A 19511-nucleotide genomic window follows, 5' to 3' on the forward strand; every position below is an offset into this window, starting at 1 on the left:
AAGAATCATGAGAGCAGCATGCGAAAAACAAAAAGTTACCTACAAGGGGCAACCAGTAAGACTAAGCTCGGATTTCTCCACAGAAACCATGCAGGCAAGAAGACAATGGGATGGTATATATAAAACACTGAAAGAGAAAAATTTCCAACCAAGAATTATGTACCCAGCAAAATTGTCCCTCAAATATGATGGCGAAATCAGGACATATCCAGACAAGCAGAAATTAAGAGAATTTGTTAAAACCAGACCAACCTTACAAGAGATGATAAAGGGTGCCCTTTGGACAGCAAAGCAACAACAACCAACAACTGACCATTAATACACATGACAATATAACCCAGAAACCAACCCAGCTATGGAAGTATCCAAAGTAAATAAGCCTACAAGATTGTAAACAGGGAACCAGAGACACCAACCGACGAATGAGGACAACTACAAACCAAAAAGAGGGAAAATATGTGTTGTTACAGAACTTCTAGATGGTAGGGAAGTCAAGACAACTAGAAGATAGAAAGAAAACTATAAATCACTTGGAAAGAAAACTATAAATCACAGGGTAACCTCAAAGAAAAATGATAAACCTTCACATCAAAATAAGAGGACCAGCATAAATATTCAGCAAATATTAAAACAATAGCAATGAAGGAAGTGATAACATGATCATAAACAAAACCAGCTCAGCATAGAAAATTATATGGAACAAAGAAATCGACACAATGAAAAAGCACATGACAAAAATGACAGCGATAAATTAGTATTTGCTGATAATTACATATCCGGCAAGGGACTCTAAGATTGATGGAAAATACAATGCCTCAACACCAAAGGAATTAACAATCCTATTGAAAAACAGGCAGAAGACATGAACAGACACTTCACCAAGGATATTCAGGTGGTCAGCTAATACATGAAAAGATGCTCACAATCACTGGTCATCAGAGAGATGTAAATCAAAACAACAATGAGATATACCATCTCACCCCAGCACTGATGGCAAGGTTCAATGAGATAGAAAATAACAAATGCTGGTGGGGATGTGGAGAGATTGGGACTCTCATACACTGCTGGTGGGACTGTGAAGTGACACAACCACTGTGGAAAGCAATATGGCGATTCCCTAGAAAGTCGGAATTGGAGATACCATTTGACCCAGCCATCCCATTACTAGGTATTTATCCTAGAGAGGTGAGAGCCAGGATAGGAACAGATACATGCACGTTCATGTTCATCACAGCACTATTTACAATAGTGAAAAGATGGAAACAACCTATGTGCCCATCAGCAGAAAAGTGGATGACCAAACTACGGTACATACACATACTGGAATGCTATGCAGCACTAAAGAATAATGTAGACTCTGCAAAACACTATATAATATGGATGAACTTGGAGGACATTATGCTGAGTGAAATAAGTCAAACTCAGAAGGACAAATATAGTATTAGCTCATTGTTGTGGAGGGTTAAGGAAAGGTTTATATATGGAGGGAAACTTTCTTGGTTGGTTGTCAGGGGTGGGAGGAGAGGCGAGAGAACACTGCAAAAAAAAAAAAAAAAAAGCATTGACCCATGTCACTTTAGTTTTGTGTATTTCACTGTATATAAATTATATTTCAATAAAATGCATTAAAAAAAATTCCTTGAATGAAACCACAACATACCACAATCTTTAGGACATAATAAAAGCAGTGATCAGAAGCCAATTTATAGCAATAAATGTACCTATCAAAAAAGAAGAGAGCCAAAATTAATACCTTAACCCAACATCTCCAAAAATTAGATAAAGAGTAACAAAAAAAAGCCTACAGTCAGCAAAAGAAAATAAATAACAAAGATTCAAGCAGAAATAAATCAAAGGGAAACTAGATAGTAGAAAAAATCAACAAGACTAGAAACTGATTTTTTGAAAAGATTAATACAATTGACAAACCACTGGCAAATTTAACAAAGGAAAAGAGGGAGGGAATACAAATAACATGAATAAGAAATGAATTGGGACATCACAACCAAATCAACAGAAATTAAAAGGATAACATTAGGACACTATCAAGAACTATACTCCAACAAATCAAAAAATCTAGAAGAAATGGACAGATTTCTAGAAACATACTACTTACCTACACTAACAAAGAGTATGGCAGAAAATCTGAACAGACCCATTACAAAAGAAGAAAATAAAGAGGTCATAAAAATATTACCAACAAAAAAAAGCCTGGCCCAGATGATTTCACTGGAGAATTCTATCAAACGTTCAGAGGAGAACTGACACCAAACCGACTCAAAATATTCCAGAACAGGAAAGACTTCTCCCAAATTCATTTTACGAAGCAAGCATAACCTTGATATCAAAACCAGACAAAGACATCGCTAAAAAGGAAAACTACAGATCAATATCCCTCATGAATATAGATGCAAAAATCTTCAACAAAATCCTAGCCAAGAGATTCCCACAACATATCAAAAAAATAATACGTTATCACCAAGTGGGGGTCATGCCACCTAAGGATGGGTCAACATTAGAAAAACAATCAATGTCATCTATCACATAAATAAACCAAAGGAAAAGAACCACATGGTCATGTCAGTGGATGCATAAAAGGCATTTGATAAAATCTAACACCCATTCCTGACCAAAACTCTCAGTAAAAGAGAAGAGATATTCCTCAACATAATAAAGGACATATATGCAAAACCAACAGTCAACATTATTCTCAATGGAGAGAGACTGAAACCATTCCCCTTGTGAAGAGGAACCAGACAAGGATGCCCTCTATCACCACTTCTTTTCAACATTTTATTGGAAGTCCCAGACAGGACAATAAGGCAAGAAAGGGAAATCAAAGGCATCCAAATTGATAAAGAAGAAGTAAAACTATCCCTATTTGCTGATAATATGATCACATACATAGAAAACCCAAGAGATTCAGCAAAAAAAAAAAAAACTACTAGAACTAACTGAGAGATCTAGCATAGTGGTGGGATACAAGATCAACATTCAAAAATCTGTTGGATTCCACTACACTAGCAACGAGATTGCTGAAAAGGAAATAAGGGAATCAATAGATTTACAATGTTTATACTTAGGAATAAATCTCACTAGGGACACAAAAGATCTGTGTCCTAGCAGTGTTTTGTGTGTGTGTGTGTTTGTGTGTGTATGGCATTAAATAAATATTTGCTGAATAAACAACATAAAAAGAATCAACCCCTTAAATATTACCCAACTGAAACATCAAATAACATCTTTGTTGTTGTTGTTATGTGCTGTCAAGTCAGACCCAACTCGTACCGACCCCTCCTTGGGTTTTCAAGGCAGTATCACACGGAAGTAGATGCCCAACTTTTCTTCCGTGAAGTGGCTGGTGGGTTTGAACAGCCACCCTTCTGGTTAGCAGTCAAATGCCTTAGGCACTATGCTACCAGAGCTCCTAATAAAATCTTATATTTAAGAAATATGTCATTACTCATATTTGTAAATAACTAAAAGGAAACTACTGATACAGTGTCATTAACATAACACACAACAAGTACTTAGTGGTAAAACCTAGAGAGCACTTTAACAAAGAAATTGAGGACATACTTGTCCTTTTCGTTTTCTTCATGTTTGGTTAGACTGCAGAGCTGAAGTGTATCAAGCTGTTGTGTTACTTCTTCTGCCCAACGACAGTTTACTAATTCACGGAGTTGAAGTGGAGCACTGGAGGGGAAATACATACACATATGCAACTTAACAACATGAGATTATTTTCTAAAACAAACAAATTCTTCAAAATAGAGCTCACTATTATACTGGTACCACATTTCCATTACAGTGATTACAGAGACATGATGAAAAGAATTCTTTGTAATTTATTTTCACCACACTGAGATTATTTAGGGAGCTCTGGTGGCACAGTGCCTAAGGCATGTGACTTCCAACCAGAAGGCTGGCGGTTCAAACCCACCAGCTACTCCTCGGAAGGAAGATTGGGCAATCTACTTCTGAAGAGATACTACCTTGGAAACCCATGAAGGGCTCACAATGAGTCGAATCAACATTCTTTAAATCTTTAAAAACAAAACCTACCAATTCAAATTAGATTCAATTCTCAAATCCTTAGCCTAAAGCTGTATTGTTCAATATGGTAGCCACCAGACACATTGTCACTACTTAAATTCAAATTCAAATTGATTAATAATAAATAAAAGACAAATTAATTATTCAGCCACACTAGATACTTTCTAAGTGCTCAAGAGCCACATGTAGCTTGTGGCCACCATACTGTATACAGGCAGAAATAAAATATTTCCATCGTTGTACAAAGTTCTATTTGCAGTGATTTCAATTAGTTTTTAAATGGGTATTAAAAAAAAAGGATAAAATTTTTCACTTAGCAGACTAACTTAAAAATGAAACAGAATATCTAACATTAGCAAGGTGAGGAAAAGTGCTTTCATACCTTCTATGTGTTAAAATAGTAAAGATCTTTTCTTTAGGGAACCTGACATCACTCACTGAAATAACCAAACATGGCAACAATCTAAATGCCTGTCAATGTGGGTGTAAATAAATCATGGTACATTCAGGAAGTAGATTGTTATTCAAACTTTTTTTAATGATACATGTATAAATACCATCAAGAAAAGATATACAGCATATTTTACACAAAAAAAGGCAAGTTACAGAGTATTATTATATCATTAATGTGTTTTAAAAAAGAATAAATGTGTAAAGATACATATCAGTATTATACACAGCAAAATATCTAGAAGAATAGATAACAAACTTAATTTCTTTGGAAAGTAGTATATCATGATAAGGTAAAGAATATCAGAGTTAGAGGAGCTTATTTTTTTCTCTACTGTCTGGATTTCTTAAACAGAAACATTTTTCGTTATTATTATTATTTAATTATAAAAAGTAAGCTAACACGGGTATATGGGTGGATAGATGGGTGGACAGGCTGAACTATTAGGTATGTCTATGCAGAAGGGAGTGTACCCAAGACCACGTATAGGGTTGGCAGACAATGGTTCTACAAGTGTATTTGTATGTTCTATAAGAATTCCCAGGGGTATAGTAGAACTGACAAGGGACAAGGCTGTAGTCACTGCTTGGTCACAGCCAGCTACCCAGAGAGACCGAGTAGTTGAACCGGTGGCCTTGGGACCATAGTCACAGGGGACATCAAGTTCAATAGGCATAACATACTATACAAAACATTGTTCCACCTCCTACTTTGGTGAGTAGCAACTGAGATCTCAAAAGCTTGCAAGCAGCCATCTAGATGCAACAATGGGTCTCTCCTCATCCAGAGCAAAGAAAAATGAAGAAAACCAAAGATTCATGGAAAGAATTAGTCCTAGCCACTGGTACACCATGTGATCCTCAGCCGATACAATTATGAGACCAGAAGAACTAGATGGTGCCCGGCTACCACCGTCAACCACTCGGAGGGGGATCTATGGAGGAGATCCTGGATAAAGAGGGAGAACAATGTGGAACAAAACTCAAAATCATTTGGGGAAAAAAAATGTGGGGGACCAGGTTTGCTGGTCTGATAGAACCTGGTAGAACCACTGAGACTATGGTCCCTAGCAGCCCTTCAGGTCTGGAATTGAACCCACACCTGTGGCTTCCAGCCAAACAAAAGACAGGCATATGAGTTGAACATTTACCTGAGGTAGATACACTCCTTGGAGAGAACAATCTTAAGATAAAGAAGGTCTGTTTATGCACAGGTAGACAGCCCAGGGGGCAGGAGTGCATGGAGGGATGGACACAGGGAAGAGATAACTATCAGGAGGAAGTGGAAGGGGAGCTGTTGCATAGGGGGAAATTGTAGTCAATGTCATCACACAAAGTGTATGTGAACTGCTGTTTGGAAAGTGAATTTCCTCTGTAAACTTTCACCCAAATCACAATTTAAAAAAAAAAAGTAAGCTAAGAAGTTATACAATGGTATTCTAAAAAAAGGCAGGGGTACTACACATCAAACAATCAATGTAATGCACTGTATGTGATTTTAGGTCAGATAAATTACTCTGTATTTCTTTATCTACCAGATTGCTTTTTTTTTTTTGCCCCTCAACGTGTTTATGAAGAGAATTGTGGCAGACTGCAGAAAGAACATGTCTTCAGGAATCCTAGGTCACACTCTGACCCCATCACCCTACTACTTTCCAAATTCACAAATAATCAGGGCAAAACACTTACCGGCAATGAGGACACTGTGCTCTCTGCTCTGTCAGCCATCGCTATGGAAGCAAAAAAAAAAAAATAGATTTTCATTTTAAAAGCATTATGTTAATTTCTAAATATTAAAAATGTATATATAAAATTTAATTATTTTAACTACTTTCCAAGTTTCAGAATTCAATTCAACATTTATTGATTACTTAAATTATCATTCAGTATTGCAATTTTTAAAATTTTATTTATTTTGTTGTTATTGTTGAGGTATACACAGCAAAACATAGGCCAATTTAACAGTTTCTACATGTACAATTCAGTGATCTTAATAACATTCTTCAAAGTTGTGCAACCACTCATACCCTCCTGCTCTGAACTGTTTGTTCCTCCCTCATTAAGATACCCTGTCCCCTAAGCTTCTGATCTAATCTTTCAAGCTACTGTTGTCAATTTGATCCCACACAGATAGTTCTTAAAAGAACACAATGCTCAAGGCAGATATTTTTTACTAGTTAAACTAAAGTATTGTTTGGTTCCAAGAAGACTTCAGGGGATATTTGTGGTTTAAGGTTTAAGATGATCTCAGGGAAATAACGTCAGGATTTCATCCAGCTTTCAAGGCTCAGAAAGTCTGGAGTTCATAAGAATTAGAAATTCTGTCCTACAGTTTCCCTCTTCTGATCAGGCTCACAATGATCTTTTTGTTCAAATAGATTTTAAGAACTAAAAATTCAAAGATGAGTTACCTTTAATTTTTCTAAAGAGCTTAATTCTTCGGTGCTTGAATTATAAAGCCACTTATAGAAACAGCACATACCATGGCTGAGGTTAGGCACACCTTAGTTTTCAAAGTGACATCTCTGCTTCCTAATACTTTAAATAAATCTTTTGTAGATCTGCCCAACACAATATATCTGATTTCTTGACTACTCATTCCATAGGTGCTGTGTATCCAAGTAAAATGAAATCCCTGATAACTTCAAGCTTTTCTCCATTTATCATGATACTACTTATTGGTCTAATTGTTAAGGATTTCTGCTTATGGGAACAGATCACCAGGTCTTTCTCCCACAGAACTGCCAGGTAGGTGAGAGCTGCCAACTAACCTACCGTAAAATCCCTAAGTAAGTTTACAATATTACTAAATTCCTTCTTAAATACCAAAAAATAAAAACCAAACTCACTGCCATCGAGTCAATTCCATCTCACAGCAACCTTGATCGGGTTTCCAAGGCTATAAATCTTTACATAAGTAGATCACCCCATCTTTCTTGCACGGAGCAGCTGGAGGGTTTGAACCACTGACCTTCGGGTTGGCAGCCAAATAAATGCCTTATCCAATACACCACCAGAGCTCCTTCCTTCCTAAGTAAGCAAACTAATTTTGAGGTATATACATTATGGCATATAAATTAAGAGGTAATATAATGAGCAATTCAGCAAATTTTTATATTAAGTTTTTTGAGTTTTATAGTTTAGTAACCTTAATATCTACTTAACTTGGCTTCCGCATCTACTATAAATAGATTTTAGAAGAGAATGATACTCTATTAAACTCCAAAGTATATTAATTTAGTCTTTAAAACATTACTGGCTAAGAAACAGTTTTATACCATAAAGGAAATGCTAAGACTTTCTGAATACCTTTCCAGAAACAAATAAACAACCAGAAAAAAAAAAAAAAAAATGGCTTTATGGTTAAAGAATTTATGCTTTCTTTAAATGTCTAGCAAATAGGCTCAGAGGTAAGTAATTAATTATACAAAAAGATATCTTGGAACTTCAATCCATTGAAATAGACCCAGAATTGAGACAGATGTTAGAATTAGCAGAAAAGTACATTAAAACAGTTATTGTAATTGTACTCCTTATGTTCAAATAGTTAAACAGAAGACATGGAAGCTATAAGACCTAAGTCAAACTTCTAGAAAAGAACTTTACAATAACAAACTGATTTGGGAACCAATCACAGAGACGATACCTTAAGTTACACAAGTCAATCAGATGTTCCAAAGCAGAAGAATTTTCCCAGAAATGTCAGGGAAAAGAGAATGCCAGTGGCAATATCAAAGAACTTAAGGGGCAGGAGGAGGAAAAGGTAACAATAAAGACAGAAAGAATCAGTAAGACATAAGGTAGTAACAAGGTACCTTCATCAATAGAGCTGAGCCCCCTGACATGGAAGCCAATTACTTAATTTTGCTGAGCTTCAGTTTCACCTTTTATAACCTGCTATGTAGTTCTGGTGGCACAGTATAAAGGCATTCGGCTGCTAACCACAAGGTCAACGGTTCGAACTCATCAGCCACTATGTTGGAGAAAGATGTGGCAGTCTGCTTCCCTAAAGATTTACGGTGTTGGAAACGCTATGCCACAGTTCTATTATATCCTTATAGAGGTCACTATAAGGAGAATGATGGCAGTGGGTTTGGTTTTCTCGCTTATCACCAAACCAAAAAACCAAACTCACTGCTGTGGAGTTGGATCCAATTCATAGCGACCCCTCCTTGGGTTTCTGAGGCAGCATCACTACAGAAGTAGATCACCCTATCTTCCTTTCAAGGAGTGGCTTATCAATTGTTATATAACAACTAGCCTTACAACATCTTTCTCTACAACACTTTGACGCAAACAGCACTTTAAAACAGGGCTTCCTACCAGTTCAGTCATGACTGACAAAGTGAAATGATAACTGGAATGGAAAAAATTATGGGCTGAAGCCCTGGAATGGGAGACTCAGAAGTGGTGTAGTGAGCCTCTGCAGGAGCCTGATGTGGGAGATTGGATTACTGCCAGAATTATGGAAAGTGTGGTGCAGTCAGCTGCCATCTTTGAGCCAGATATTGCTGCTTCTCTGTAATTTTTCCCTTTCCAGTTCAACCACTTTTTACAACTTTGGGTCCATCTAGTTTCACTTCGTTGGCCACAGATGAACCAAGAATTGGTTCAAAGGCTTGCTTTACAGTTTCTAAATCACATTTAGCTAATTTCATTTAATGGTATAACCATATGGGAGACAGAGTTTGCTATCTCAATTCTATAGCTGAAGAAACAAGGCTGAAAAAGCTTAAGTCTCCCAATTTGTGTGGGAGAACTAGCATCAGAACTAAGGTGTTCCTTAAGTAGTGAAATGGTAAAGAATACAGGCTAGAGTCAAACTGCCTGGGTTCAAATCCAGCTCCACCATTTGGTAGCTATGTGACCAGAAGCAAATTATTTAACCTAAGTGTTGCAAATATTCCTCTTGTCAAAAGGATATTTATCTTCTGTAGGCAAGAATAAAGATCACAGAGCAATTTTGCAGTCAACAGTCATAGAAGATGGCTATGATTTTCTCAATAAAGGAAATAATCTAAGAGTAATGGCAGGACAGTTTTCAATTGTGTTTTGCAGACAAGCTGGTGTACCTCCCCCCAAACACACACAACCTTCAACCATAATAGGATCTTCTGTTTTACATCTTACACTTCATCATAATTTTGTTTCAGAGTTTCATCCAGTTTCACATTTTAAAACCAGTAGATTACATTTATCTCTAAGATCTCTTCTAATTATATGATTTTATTTACCTTTGAAGGCATTACCCACTCTCTCTCTCTCTTCCAAGCCCTGCGCCCTTTGTCAGAACTTCTTTTGTAACACCACAAACACTTCAATGTAACACAAAAGTCCATTTTCCCAATCAGACCTAAGCTCCTTCAGGATCTGATTTATCTTGGTATTCCTCAAGTAAGTCCAAGCACAATGTGGGCACTTTATAAGTATTTTTTAAAAATGTAATGAACTTAATAACATGAATAAATAAAATCATGGTGGGCTTTTGATTTCCAGAGGTAGGTAGGTTTCTTCAGAGGAGCTCTGGTAGCACAGTGCTTAAGGCACTTGGCTGCTAACCAGAAGGCTGGCGGTTCAAACCCACTAGCCACTCCTCGGAAGGAAGGTTAGGCAATCAACTTCTGTAGTGATACCGCCTCGGAAACCCAAGAAGGGGTTGCTATGAGTCAGGTCCGACTCGATGGCATATAACAACAACAACAACAACAAGGTTTCTTCAGACATTTCCTGGCTATATTATCACTTGAAGTTTATTCATGTCTATAGTACTAAGCAATATACATTGATGCTGTTCTTATCAAGGAACATGCCATCAGAGAAATATTTAAAAAGAGCACAAATATAAAGTAACGAAGATAAGGGAAATAGTTAATCCTCACAACATATCCTATATATATGAAATGCATGTAAAAAAGAAATACAACTTACCCTGATACAACTGAAACAACAAAGCTTGGAACAATGAGGACACAGGCGTGCATCCCTTAACTTCTCCATACAAATGAAACATCGGAAAACTTCAGCAATGCTCTGACAATAATAAAAAATGTAAGGTTATTGAATCAAGAGTAAAAAGCATACTTAAAATAATTCATTGGACATTTGTAACTATTTTAGGTTAATAATATCTCAGACTTAACTATATTCCTTATCAGGACTTAAGAGTCAAGGTCCAGGCTACCTAAGATCATCTCCTGGTAAAAGTGCTTCCTCTTTTTTTTGCAGGTATCACAATAGTTCTATTCTAAGGCAAGTATATGAAATGCAAACATAGATTCATCCATAAGTATTTTCATCGAAACATTAATTATAATAGCAAAAAAATCTGGCTATAGCCCAAATGTCCAAACATCAGAGTAAAGATCAAGTAATTTATGGCAGTTATACATGGACTATGACACAATTACTAAAATAAAATAATTTCTCAATATATTTTTTTTCTGGTCCATTTGTGAAGATTTTTATTTATTTTTTTATTGTTTTATTCTAAAGGAATACCCAACTAATGAGTGATTCATGGTTTCAAAGTCTTAGCAGAGGAGTCTACAGTAGTAGTAGTACTAGTAGTAGTAGTAGTAGTAGTTAAACTGTAATCTGCATGAGAATGCTGCTTAAAATGTCTAAGGTTTCCCCACACACACCCCAGTCAAATTCACCAAGTCTGTGAATCTGCATCTTGACAAGCAGCTGGTGACCCCCTTTTTTTTTTATCTCTCCAATTACTTAATGATGCAGGAAAAAAGCAGCCTAAATGATTGAATGCACAATATGAACGCTTTACTTCTTTTCTGCAACTTTCCCAAACGTAGTAAAATTTCATGATTTAAAGGGAAAAAAAAAATTCTTTTTATAAACACACATCCTAATAGCAGTGTCTTGATTCCAGAAAGAAACCAAATCAGAATGGAGAAATAGGAATTTCAGCCCTGATGTTGCAACCAACTAGCCACTCATTTGAGCCTGAGATTCTAATCCTACTAAGAATTTTGGTGGTAGTTTTATGAGACTTTAAGAAGAAAAAAAAATTATGTAAAGTGATGAAAACAGTATTATCTTTGAAAGCTTCATATTTATCTATGTAGGAAGTAACTGACAAGTTATAAGAAAAGATATAATTAAATGCACTATAATTAATTTTGTTTTTGTTTCTTGACATTTCTTTTTACTCCAATCCAGGAAAATTTAAGCCTTCTAGGGGTCGCTATGAGTCGGAGCAGACTCGACGGCAAACAACAACAACAACAAAGCCAAGGTAAATTTACAAATCCTTTATAATACTTTCACATGAGGAACTAACAAGAAAATTACTCATGAGTCTAATCATGACTTTGCAGGGCCTAGAAGAACCTGAGATGAAGATTCTCCACCTGGCTGCGAGATGGGCTAGTCTCAAGTGGTTGGTCTATTTGCTTCAAAGTATCTAGGCACAGAGTTGCCCTTACTAAGAGGCAAAGATTTAGTATGTGCACAATTAAAAATGGGCAATACCTACATAATTACGTCCAATAAACGGAATCTTCGTGTTTTTAAATATTCGAACCACTGGAAATCAGAGCTTAACTGGAGTCAGATATAAACAGAACAGTTTGTTCCAAAAACAACAATCAAATATTATAGTAAGAATATATCTCCATTCAATGAAGGGCAAAAAATCTGCAGAATGCCGAGATGGAAAGGAGGATTTGGATAGAGCCATTAACTAGAATGCCGCAAGGATCTGATGAATTTGCAATTTTGCTCTTCACAGGCTGTACTTTCCCAATACCCAGCAGGTGCCAAGGCATCCTTGAAAAAGCCAAGAAACGCACCACATGACTGCAGAAAGGTTTGAGCTTAAGGCACCCGGAGGGCTGCAGAACGAGCACCGCCCATTCCCAACGGGCCAGCCTTCTCCATAGCGGTAACTGCGGAGTGAGAGTGCCCTACCGGAGAGAGCACATGGGGCAAAGCAAACTGGAATAAAGAAAGCTCACCGATGGTGGGGGGAAGACTAACTACCACACCACCCTCCTCAAACCCTCTCACCTCCACGCTCTGTTCATCCATTGCCTCCGGCTCTCGGAGGGGCCCCAGGCGACCCGCAAGTCCGTGGTCTGACCTATAAGGCACCGGCCCGAGGTCGCCAGGTCAGTTCCGCCGTGGAGAAAATCCCAGAGACCACGTCAAGAGGCTTCGACGACAGTCCCACCTGCGCTCCCCATCGCTCCTGGTTGGGCTCCGGCTACCCCACTACCAACGGTAACCAGGGCAGCTGCAGGCGCGGCGGCGCGTCCGGGCGCGTCGCGCATGCGCGAGCGCTGCGGGACGGGAAGCGAGGCGGGTACTTAACTCCCGCGGTTCAGGGATGCACGCGAGACTTGGAGGCTTGCAGCTGCAGTGTTGCGTGCCTGGGGCCACTGGCTCGCCTGGGCAGGTTGGGCTCTGGCGGTTTATTGCGTCCTGCCCCAGCCCCAGGGGCGGGCTTAAAGTTTTGCGCGCCAAAGACCGGAGCCACCTGGAGCGCATGATGAAAACTCAGACTCCGGAGCCACACCCCTAGGTATTCCGATCCCTAAGGTTGCAAACCAAAAGAACAAAAGCACTGCCGTGGAGTCGGATCCAACTCCTAGCGACCCCCACTTGGGTTTCAGAGGCGGTATCACTACGGAAGTAGATTGCCCAACCTTCCTTCCGAGGAGTGGCTGGTGGGTTTGAAGCCGCAGCCTTCTGGTTAGCAGACAGATGCTTTAGGCGCTACACCAATAGAGTTGAAAATCTCCATTTTCAACAAACACTCCTGATGATTTGGCTGTGGTTAATCCCTGGCTGCATTTTGAAAAACCCTGGTGCAGAGGATTTGTAGCTAATGGTCTTCTTCTAGGAGGAAACTCCAGAGTCTAAGGTTTTTAAGACTTCCGCACACCTACATGGAACGCTGGTGGCACAGCGGTGAAAAAGCCTGCTAACCAAAAGATTGGCGGTTTGAACCCACCAGCTGCTCTGAGGGCGAAAGATATGGCAGTCTGTAAAGCTTACACCCTTGGAAACCCAGCGGAGCAATTCTGATAGGTCCTGTAGGGTCACTATGAGGCCTAATGAACTCGAGGACAGTGGGTTCGGGTGGACCCCACCCACTGCAGCAAAAGAATTCTGCAGCTTCAGATTCTGAAGTCTAACCAGAGTTGCCCTTTCTTATCTCACGGGGGGTCATGGGGGACACATGCTTCAGACATCAGATCCATACTCTGTATATAGATAATATTCAGATCTTGCCACTTGAGTTGTTGACCTGTTGCCAGGGGGACTATGGAAAAATGTAAAACAGCTTCCCTATAATTGGCATCTAGTATCTACAACTTTCTCACGTTTTAAAGACAAAGAACTGAAGGTGTGAGGCAAAGGTCATAAATTGAATGGTTAATCCTAATACCGTATTTGGTGCATATGTTCTATATCCTAGTTGACTGAATAACACTGGAGGTCTTGAAAGCTTTGAAGAGGCCATCGAAGTAGCAACAATTGATCTCTATTCACTTGGAACATTAGAGGAAGGAAAGTCAGTAATAGAATATGGAATGTGTAACTAACTGCCTCCATGGACAACTGCCTACTTTGCATGAGACCAGAAGAAATGGATGGTGCCTGATTACCATTATTGAACATTTTCATCAAAAAATCCATAGAAGAATACTGATCAAAAGGGGGAAAATGGAGAATTTTAAATTCACATGCTCTCTAAACTTTCTGAAGTCTTTTTAAAACCAAGCAATAATTTAGCTCAACTAGTAAAAAAAAAAAAAAAAAAAAAGTCTGCTTTGAGCATGATGCTCTTTTAAGAACTATCTATATGGTATCAAATTGACAACAACAACTCCAAAGATTAGACAGGAACCTTATGAGACAGTGAGTTTATGTTAATGAGGGAAGAACCACTCAGAAAAGGAGGGTGAGAATGGTTGCATAACTTGAAGAATGCAATCAGTGTCACTAAATTATACATGTAGAAACTACTGAATTGGTGTATGCTTTACTGTGTATATTCTCAACAAGAACAAAATAAGTACACTGTAGAAGAAGAATATTACCATGGCTTGGATAAGGCACACCGTAGTCATCAAAATAACACCTTTGGTTTATAACACTTTAAAGAGGTCCTTTGCCTCTTTTATGTCATTATCTAATGACATAATGCAATATGTCATTAGATTTCTTGACTGCTGGTTCCATAGGTATTGATAGTTGGTCTGAAAAGAATGGAATTCTTGACAACTTCAATTTCTTCACCATTTATCATTAGCTTTCATATATTAAAAATAATTGCAGCAATATAGGATGAAGGACAACAAAGGTAGTACTGAGATACAACGTGGACATTGTAAAGCAGCATTCGGAAACAGTTCATGATGCTCAATATTAGCAGGCAGAAGGAATAGGAAGAGAATAAACAAAAGTGAGGCTGTCACAGAGATGTTTATTACATTATTTAGGTTTAGTGAGAAACTGGCAAAGTATAGGTCACATACTAGGCACTGACAGTCTCACCAATGCAATCAACATTTTTAAAAATGAAAAATATATATACCTATGTCATAGATGGGACCTCTGGTAGCGTAGTGCCTAAGGCACTTGACTGCTAACCAGAAGGCTAGTGGTTCAAACCCAGCAGCCAATCTTTGCAAAGGTTAGGCAATCTATTTCCGTAGTGATACTGCCTCAGAAACCCAAGAAGGGATCACTATGAGTCAGGTCCGACTCGATAGCACATAACAACAACATGTCATAGATAATATATAATACATATAATACAAATATTTTGCCTATCCTTTTATTTTGACTAACAATACATAAAATATATATATCCCAATTATACAAAAAGAAAACAGATACAAAATAACTTAAAGGGATTTTCTTGCTTGGAATCACAAGACTAAGTGGACACAAAGTTTTTAAATCCCTTTATTCCTTCTTCCATTCTTCTGGCTGAACTTTATTCATAAATCTGCCTTTCTTCTTACATTCCCCTCACTTGTGAAAGGCATCCAGTCTTCCACCCCAAACCTTACCAGCCCCCACCTCTAGTCAGCAAGTGTTAATAAGACAGCTTCCTAAATTTCTCTAGAACTGATCTCTTCTCCATTAGAGTTCCCTTTTGCAAGTCCATTTCTTCACAGGTCTGGCATGTAAAATTTTAATTGCTTTTCCACAGTTTTCTCTTCTTCAGTCAGTGGTGACAGCTAGAAAAGCAAATGACGAGATCTGTAGTTCAAAAATTTTCAAAACTGGTAAGTCCATTTAGTTAACTTTCACTTTGGCACCCTAACAAATGTTTCATAAGCATATACCATGTGCTGATCACAACTTTAGTAAGGCAGAGGGGACACAGATATTTGGCTACCTACATACAAGGTAAGGAGCTCTGGCAGCACAGTGCCTAAAGCATCTGACTACTAACCAGAAGATTGGTGGTTCAAACCCACCAGTCACTGCAGAAGGAACACTGGGCAATCTATTTCCGTAAAGATTTACCACCTCGGAAACCTACAGGGGGTCACTATGAGTCAGAATCGACTTATTGGCCATGGGTTTGGGTCTTTTTTTTATATATACAAGGTACTATGAAGTTTCACCTTCCAAGGAGCTTGCAATTCAGTTTAAAAAAAAAAAAAAAGGTCAAGAAATCAAACAGTGTAAGGACTATAATTTGTTAACCAAAGAAACCATGTTTGAGTGCCACATGCTAAAAGTATTCTGAAAACAAAAAGATTGTGAAAAAAAATAATCTACCAATTTTCCCAGATTAGTAGAGACCTGGGATAAATTCTGAAGAAAAATAACATGTTTTCAGCTGTAATAGAAATACATTTCAAAGTGGTTTCAAGAAAGTTTATTATACTTACTCCTCACTTACTATCGTGTTATCTGACATTTCACATTTATGACAATAGTAAAGCTCTATCTGACTATTTTGTGCATTAACTACATACATGTGGCAGTAATGAACACTAAGGTGCAAGAGGAGAGTAACTCTGGCTATGATGGTAAAAGGGTTATGTGTCAAATTGGCTGGGCCATGATTCTCAGTGGTTTGGCAGTTATATAATGAATGATAGAATCTGACAGTTATGTAATGGTATAGTCATCCTTCATTTTATAATCTGATGGGATCATCCTCCATTTTCACATAACAACCTGGTCTTTGGAACCTAACCGTATCATTAAGTGAGGAGTAGGTGTATCATGGCACAGTTACTTCAGAAGATGGGAAACTTCAGAGTTGGTTTATTCAACAGCTCAACAAAGTAAGGTCTTGGTTTTTTCCATCTTACATCTCTGATATCCTTGATGGTAATAGCAAAATGGCTCTGACAATGCTAGACATCACATCTATATGTGTATGGATCCAAAAGAAGAAAAGCAACTTTCTCTTCTCAGGGCTCTATCAGCAATGAGGAAACGGTCCCTAGTGACCTACTTATAGACTTTTCATCCTTACAAGCCACTGAGTTACAAGGCCATTCTGAACTAATGCTGGTTAAAAGAAAATCCATTCCTTGCCAATGAGGAGCTGAGAATGAGGTCACCTTAGGCATATGGCTGTGAGGGAAAGCACACATCTGAAGAAAGTCAGTACTCTGATAGGCAGCAGGGGCAAACAGACGCTGAGAAAGCAACCAGCCAACAATACCCACCAAAAATAGGTAGGAGCAAAAGCACAGAGGAAGAAGGGAATTTGTGAGTGACTTTCACAGAGCACCAACAAACAAGCTAGCTAAAGTATAGGATTAATTGGGAAAATAATAGGAGCTACAAACTGAAGTGTCACTTGTGTAGTTACAAATCTGCCTAACTATATAGGTCATCTCTAAAGAGAACGTCAAATCTGGAACAACCCAGACCTACACAGGGCAATGCTGTTCAAAAGAACTTTCCAGGATACTAGAAATATTCTCAATCTGCAATTATCCAACTGGTAGCTCAGGAACTAAAAATATTAATTTAAGTATTACATAATTTTAATTTCTATAGCCATGTGACTATTGAACAGCCAAGCTCTAGGTGAAAAACTCCAGAACCTACATGACTCTGATATGCAGCTAGTTTTTGGTAGCTGCTAAATATGCCCATAACTGACTAAAATGTTCACATGGATAAAATGAAAGACAATCATATGCCTTACTACAACACAAATATTTCCCTATTCTACCCTAAAAAAAAGGAAAGGGGATTATTCTGGCAAGACTTGTTTGTTCTCCATGAATCTATGTTGCTCTTTGTGATCAAGGCTCAAGAGGTTTCAGACCATCTGTTTATAAACCTTCAAAGAATTTTTCCAGATATTAAGTTCAAAGTAACCATTCTAAAATTTGTAGAACTTTTATTTCTTCTTTACTCAACAGTTTTGGAGTATAAATGGAATACCACACATTTATTTTAAATCTTTCTTTCATTTTCTAATTTTCACTATATTTTTGTTTTGTTTTCTTTTTTTTTTGTCTTCTGGTAGTCACCATTGTCTTTCAGTATAGTTGAACATCAACATCTTAATATCAACTAGGGAAGATGAAGAAATCAGCATGCATTCCCTTCCTCCCACTCCCTTCCATTCTCATTACTTTATTATTTAATATTATCAATTCAAGTGCTTCTGAAAATACATTTTTCTACCCTTCCAAATCGAAAACCACTCCCATTAATAAAGATTGTTTTAAGATAATACCAGAGCAGTTTTACTTCCTGTTGTCTAGAAAGCCCCATTCGCCTTAAGCGGGCTTATCTCTTTCTTCTTCTTCTTCATGCTCCCAAAATAACTTTAAGGGCCTTTTTGGTTATTTCAGAAAATTTCAGAGGACTCAGGTCCATCTGGCCTTTGGCTTTCTTAACTATTCTCACAGGCCTGTCCCTGTGACTGATGTGTACCTTTTTATACTTGATATTCCTTTACAAAGTCTATCTGTCTCCTTTGTATGTCCTTTGAATGCTAGGCTCATAGAGCAATTTTTGATTATATAGCTCTTTATTAGCACTATTCCCTTTCCTTCAATACAAAAATTCTAACAATATAATGGTCTATATTTTAAGTCTCCCATTCAATCTTAAGTCCTTTATAACGCAACATAAGATGGACTATCACACCTGTATTTTCTCTACTATTTTTCTTTTTTTTTTTTTCCTGTGGGTAAACTATATATAATAAAACATTTGCCATTTCAAACATTTTACTTGTGTAATTCAGTGACATTAATTACATTCACCACGTTGTGCAATTTTCACCACTATCCATTTCCAAATTTTTTCATCACCCCCAAACAGAAACTCAGTATCCCTTTAAGGTGGTGGACTTAGTAAGTTTAATTAATTAGCAAGTTTTCTCTCTGATACGGTTACATAATCCATGATAGCATACCTCCTCATTAACCATGGCAAATTTGCATGCTTACTTTAAAATAAAAGGAGGTAAAAGTGTCAGCTTCTACACTTTAAAGTTAAGAAAATCTCATTTTTATCAACTCAGCAAAGTGACTTCTAAATTACAAAATGCAAGTTACTGAGGGTTTATCTTTCAGAGAGACACTCAGAAGTAAAACTATGCATATCTGACTTGTCAACTGAAAGCATTACCTGCAACTGGAAGTTTTATTCATTGCTGGTGGGAATGCAAAACGGTACAGCCATTGTGGAACTAAGTGGTGGTTCCTCAGAAAACTAAAAATAGTACTATATAACCCAGCAATTCTACTCTAGGTATAAACCCAAAAGATTTGAAAGCAGAGACTCAAACAGATATTTGTACACCAGTGTTCACCGCACCACTTTTCACAAGAGGCAAAACGTCAAAAGGTAGACACAACCTAAATGTCCATCAATGGATGAATGGATAAACAAAATATAGTACGCACATACAAGGGAATACTACTCAGCCAGTAGGAGAAATGAAGTCTTGATACAAACTATAGTATGGAAAGGAGCTCTAGTAGCATAGTGCCCAAGGCATTTGACTGCTAACCAGAAGGCTGGTGGTTCAAACC

General features: G+C 37.8%; 2 protein-coding genes across 2 annotated transcripts in view; both read right to left on the minus strand.

Annotated features, from left to right (window-relative positions):
* TRIM37 (tripartite motif containing 37) overlaps positions 1–12552 on the minus strand; it is a 169340-nt gene extending 156788 nt beyond the window's left edge. Inside the window, exons 1-4 of the mRNA XM_007947920.2 lie at positions 12532–12552; positions 10435–10536; positions 6196–6236; positions 3580–3696 (exon numbers count right to left, since the gene is read on the minus strand). Of these exons, the coding sequence (XP_007946111.1) occupies positions 3580–3696; positions 6196–6236; positions 10435–10536; positions 12532–12552 (281 nt within the window). The remainder of the gene's footprint in view (positions 1–3579; positions 3697–6195; positions 6237–10434; positions 10537–12531) is intronic.
* A 3098-nt stretch (positions 12553–15650) lies between these two features.
* Positions 15651–19511, minus strand: part of SKA2 (spindle and kinetochore associated complex subunit 2) — a 61594-nt gene continuing 57733 nt past the window's right edge. The window contains exon 4 of the mRNA XM_007947921.1: positions 15651–15719. Coding sequence (XP_007946112.1) covers positions 15651–15719 — 69 coding nt within the window. The remainder of the gene's footprint in view (positions 15720–19511) is intronic.

The sequence above is a fragment of the Orycteropus afer genome, unplaced genomic scaffold, assembly GCF_000298275.1.
Source record: "Orycteropus afer afer isolate SDZICR_OR568_19922 unplaced genomic scaffold, OryAfe1.0 scaffold00196, whole genome shotgun sequence".
Lineage (NCBI taxonomy): Eukaryota > Metazoa > Chordata > Mammalia > Tubulidentata > Orycteropodidae > Orycteropus > Orycteropus afer.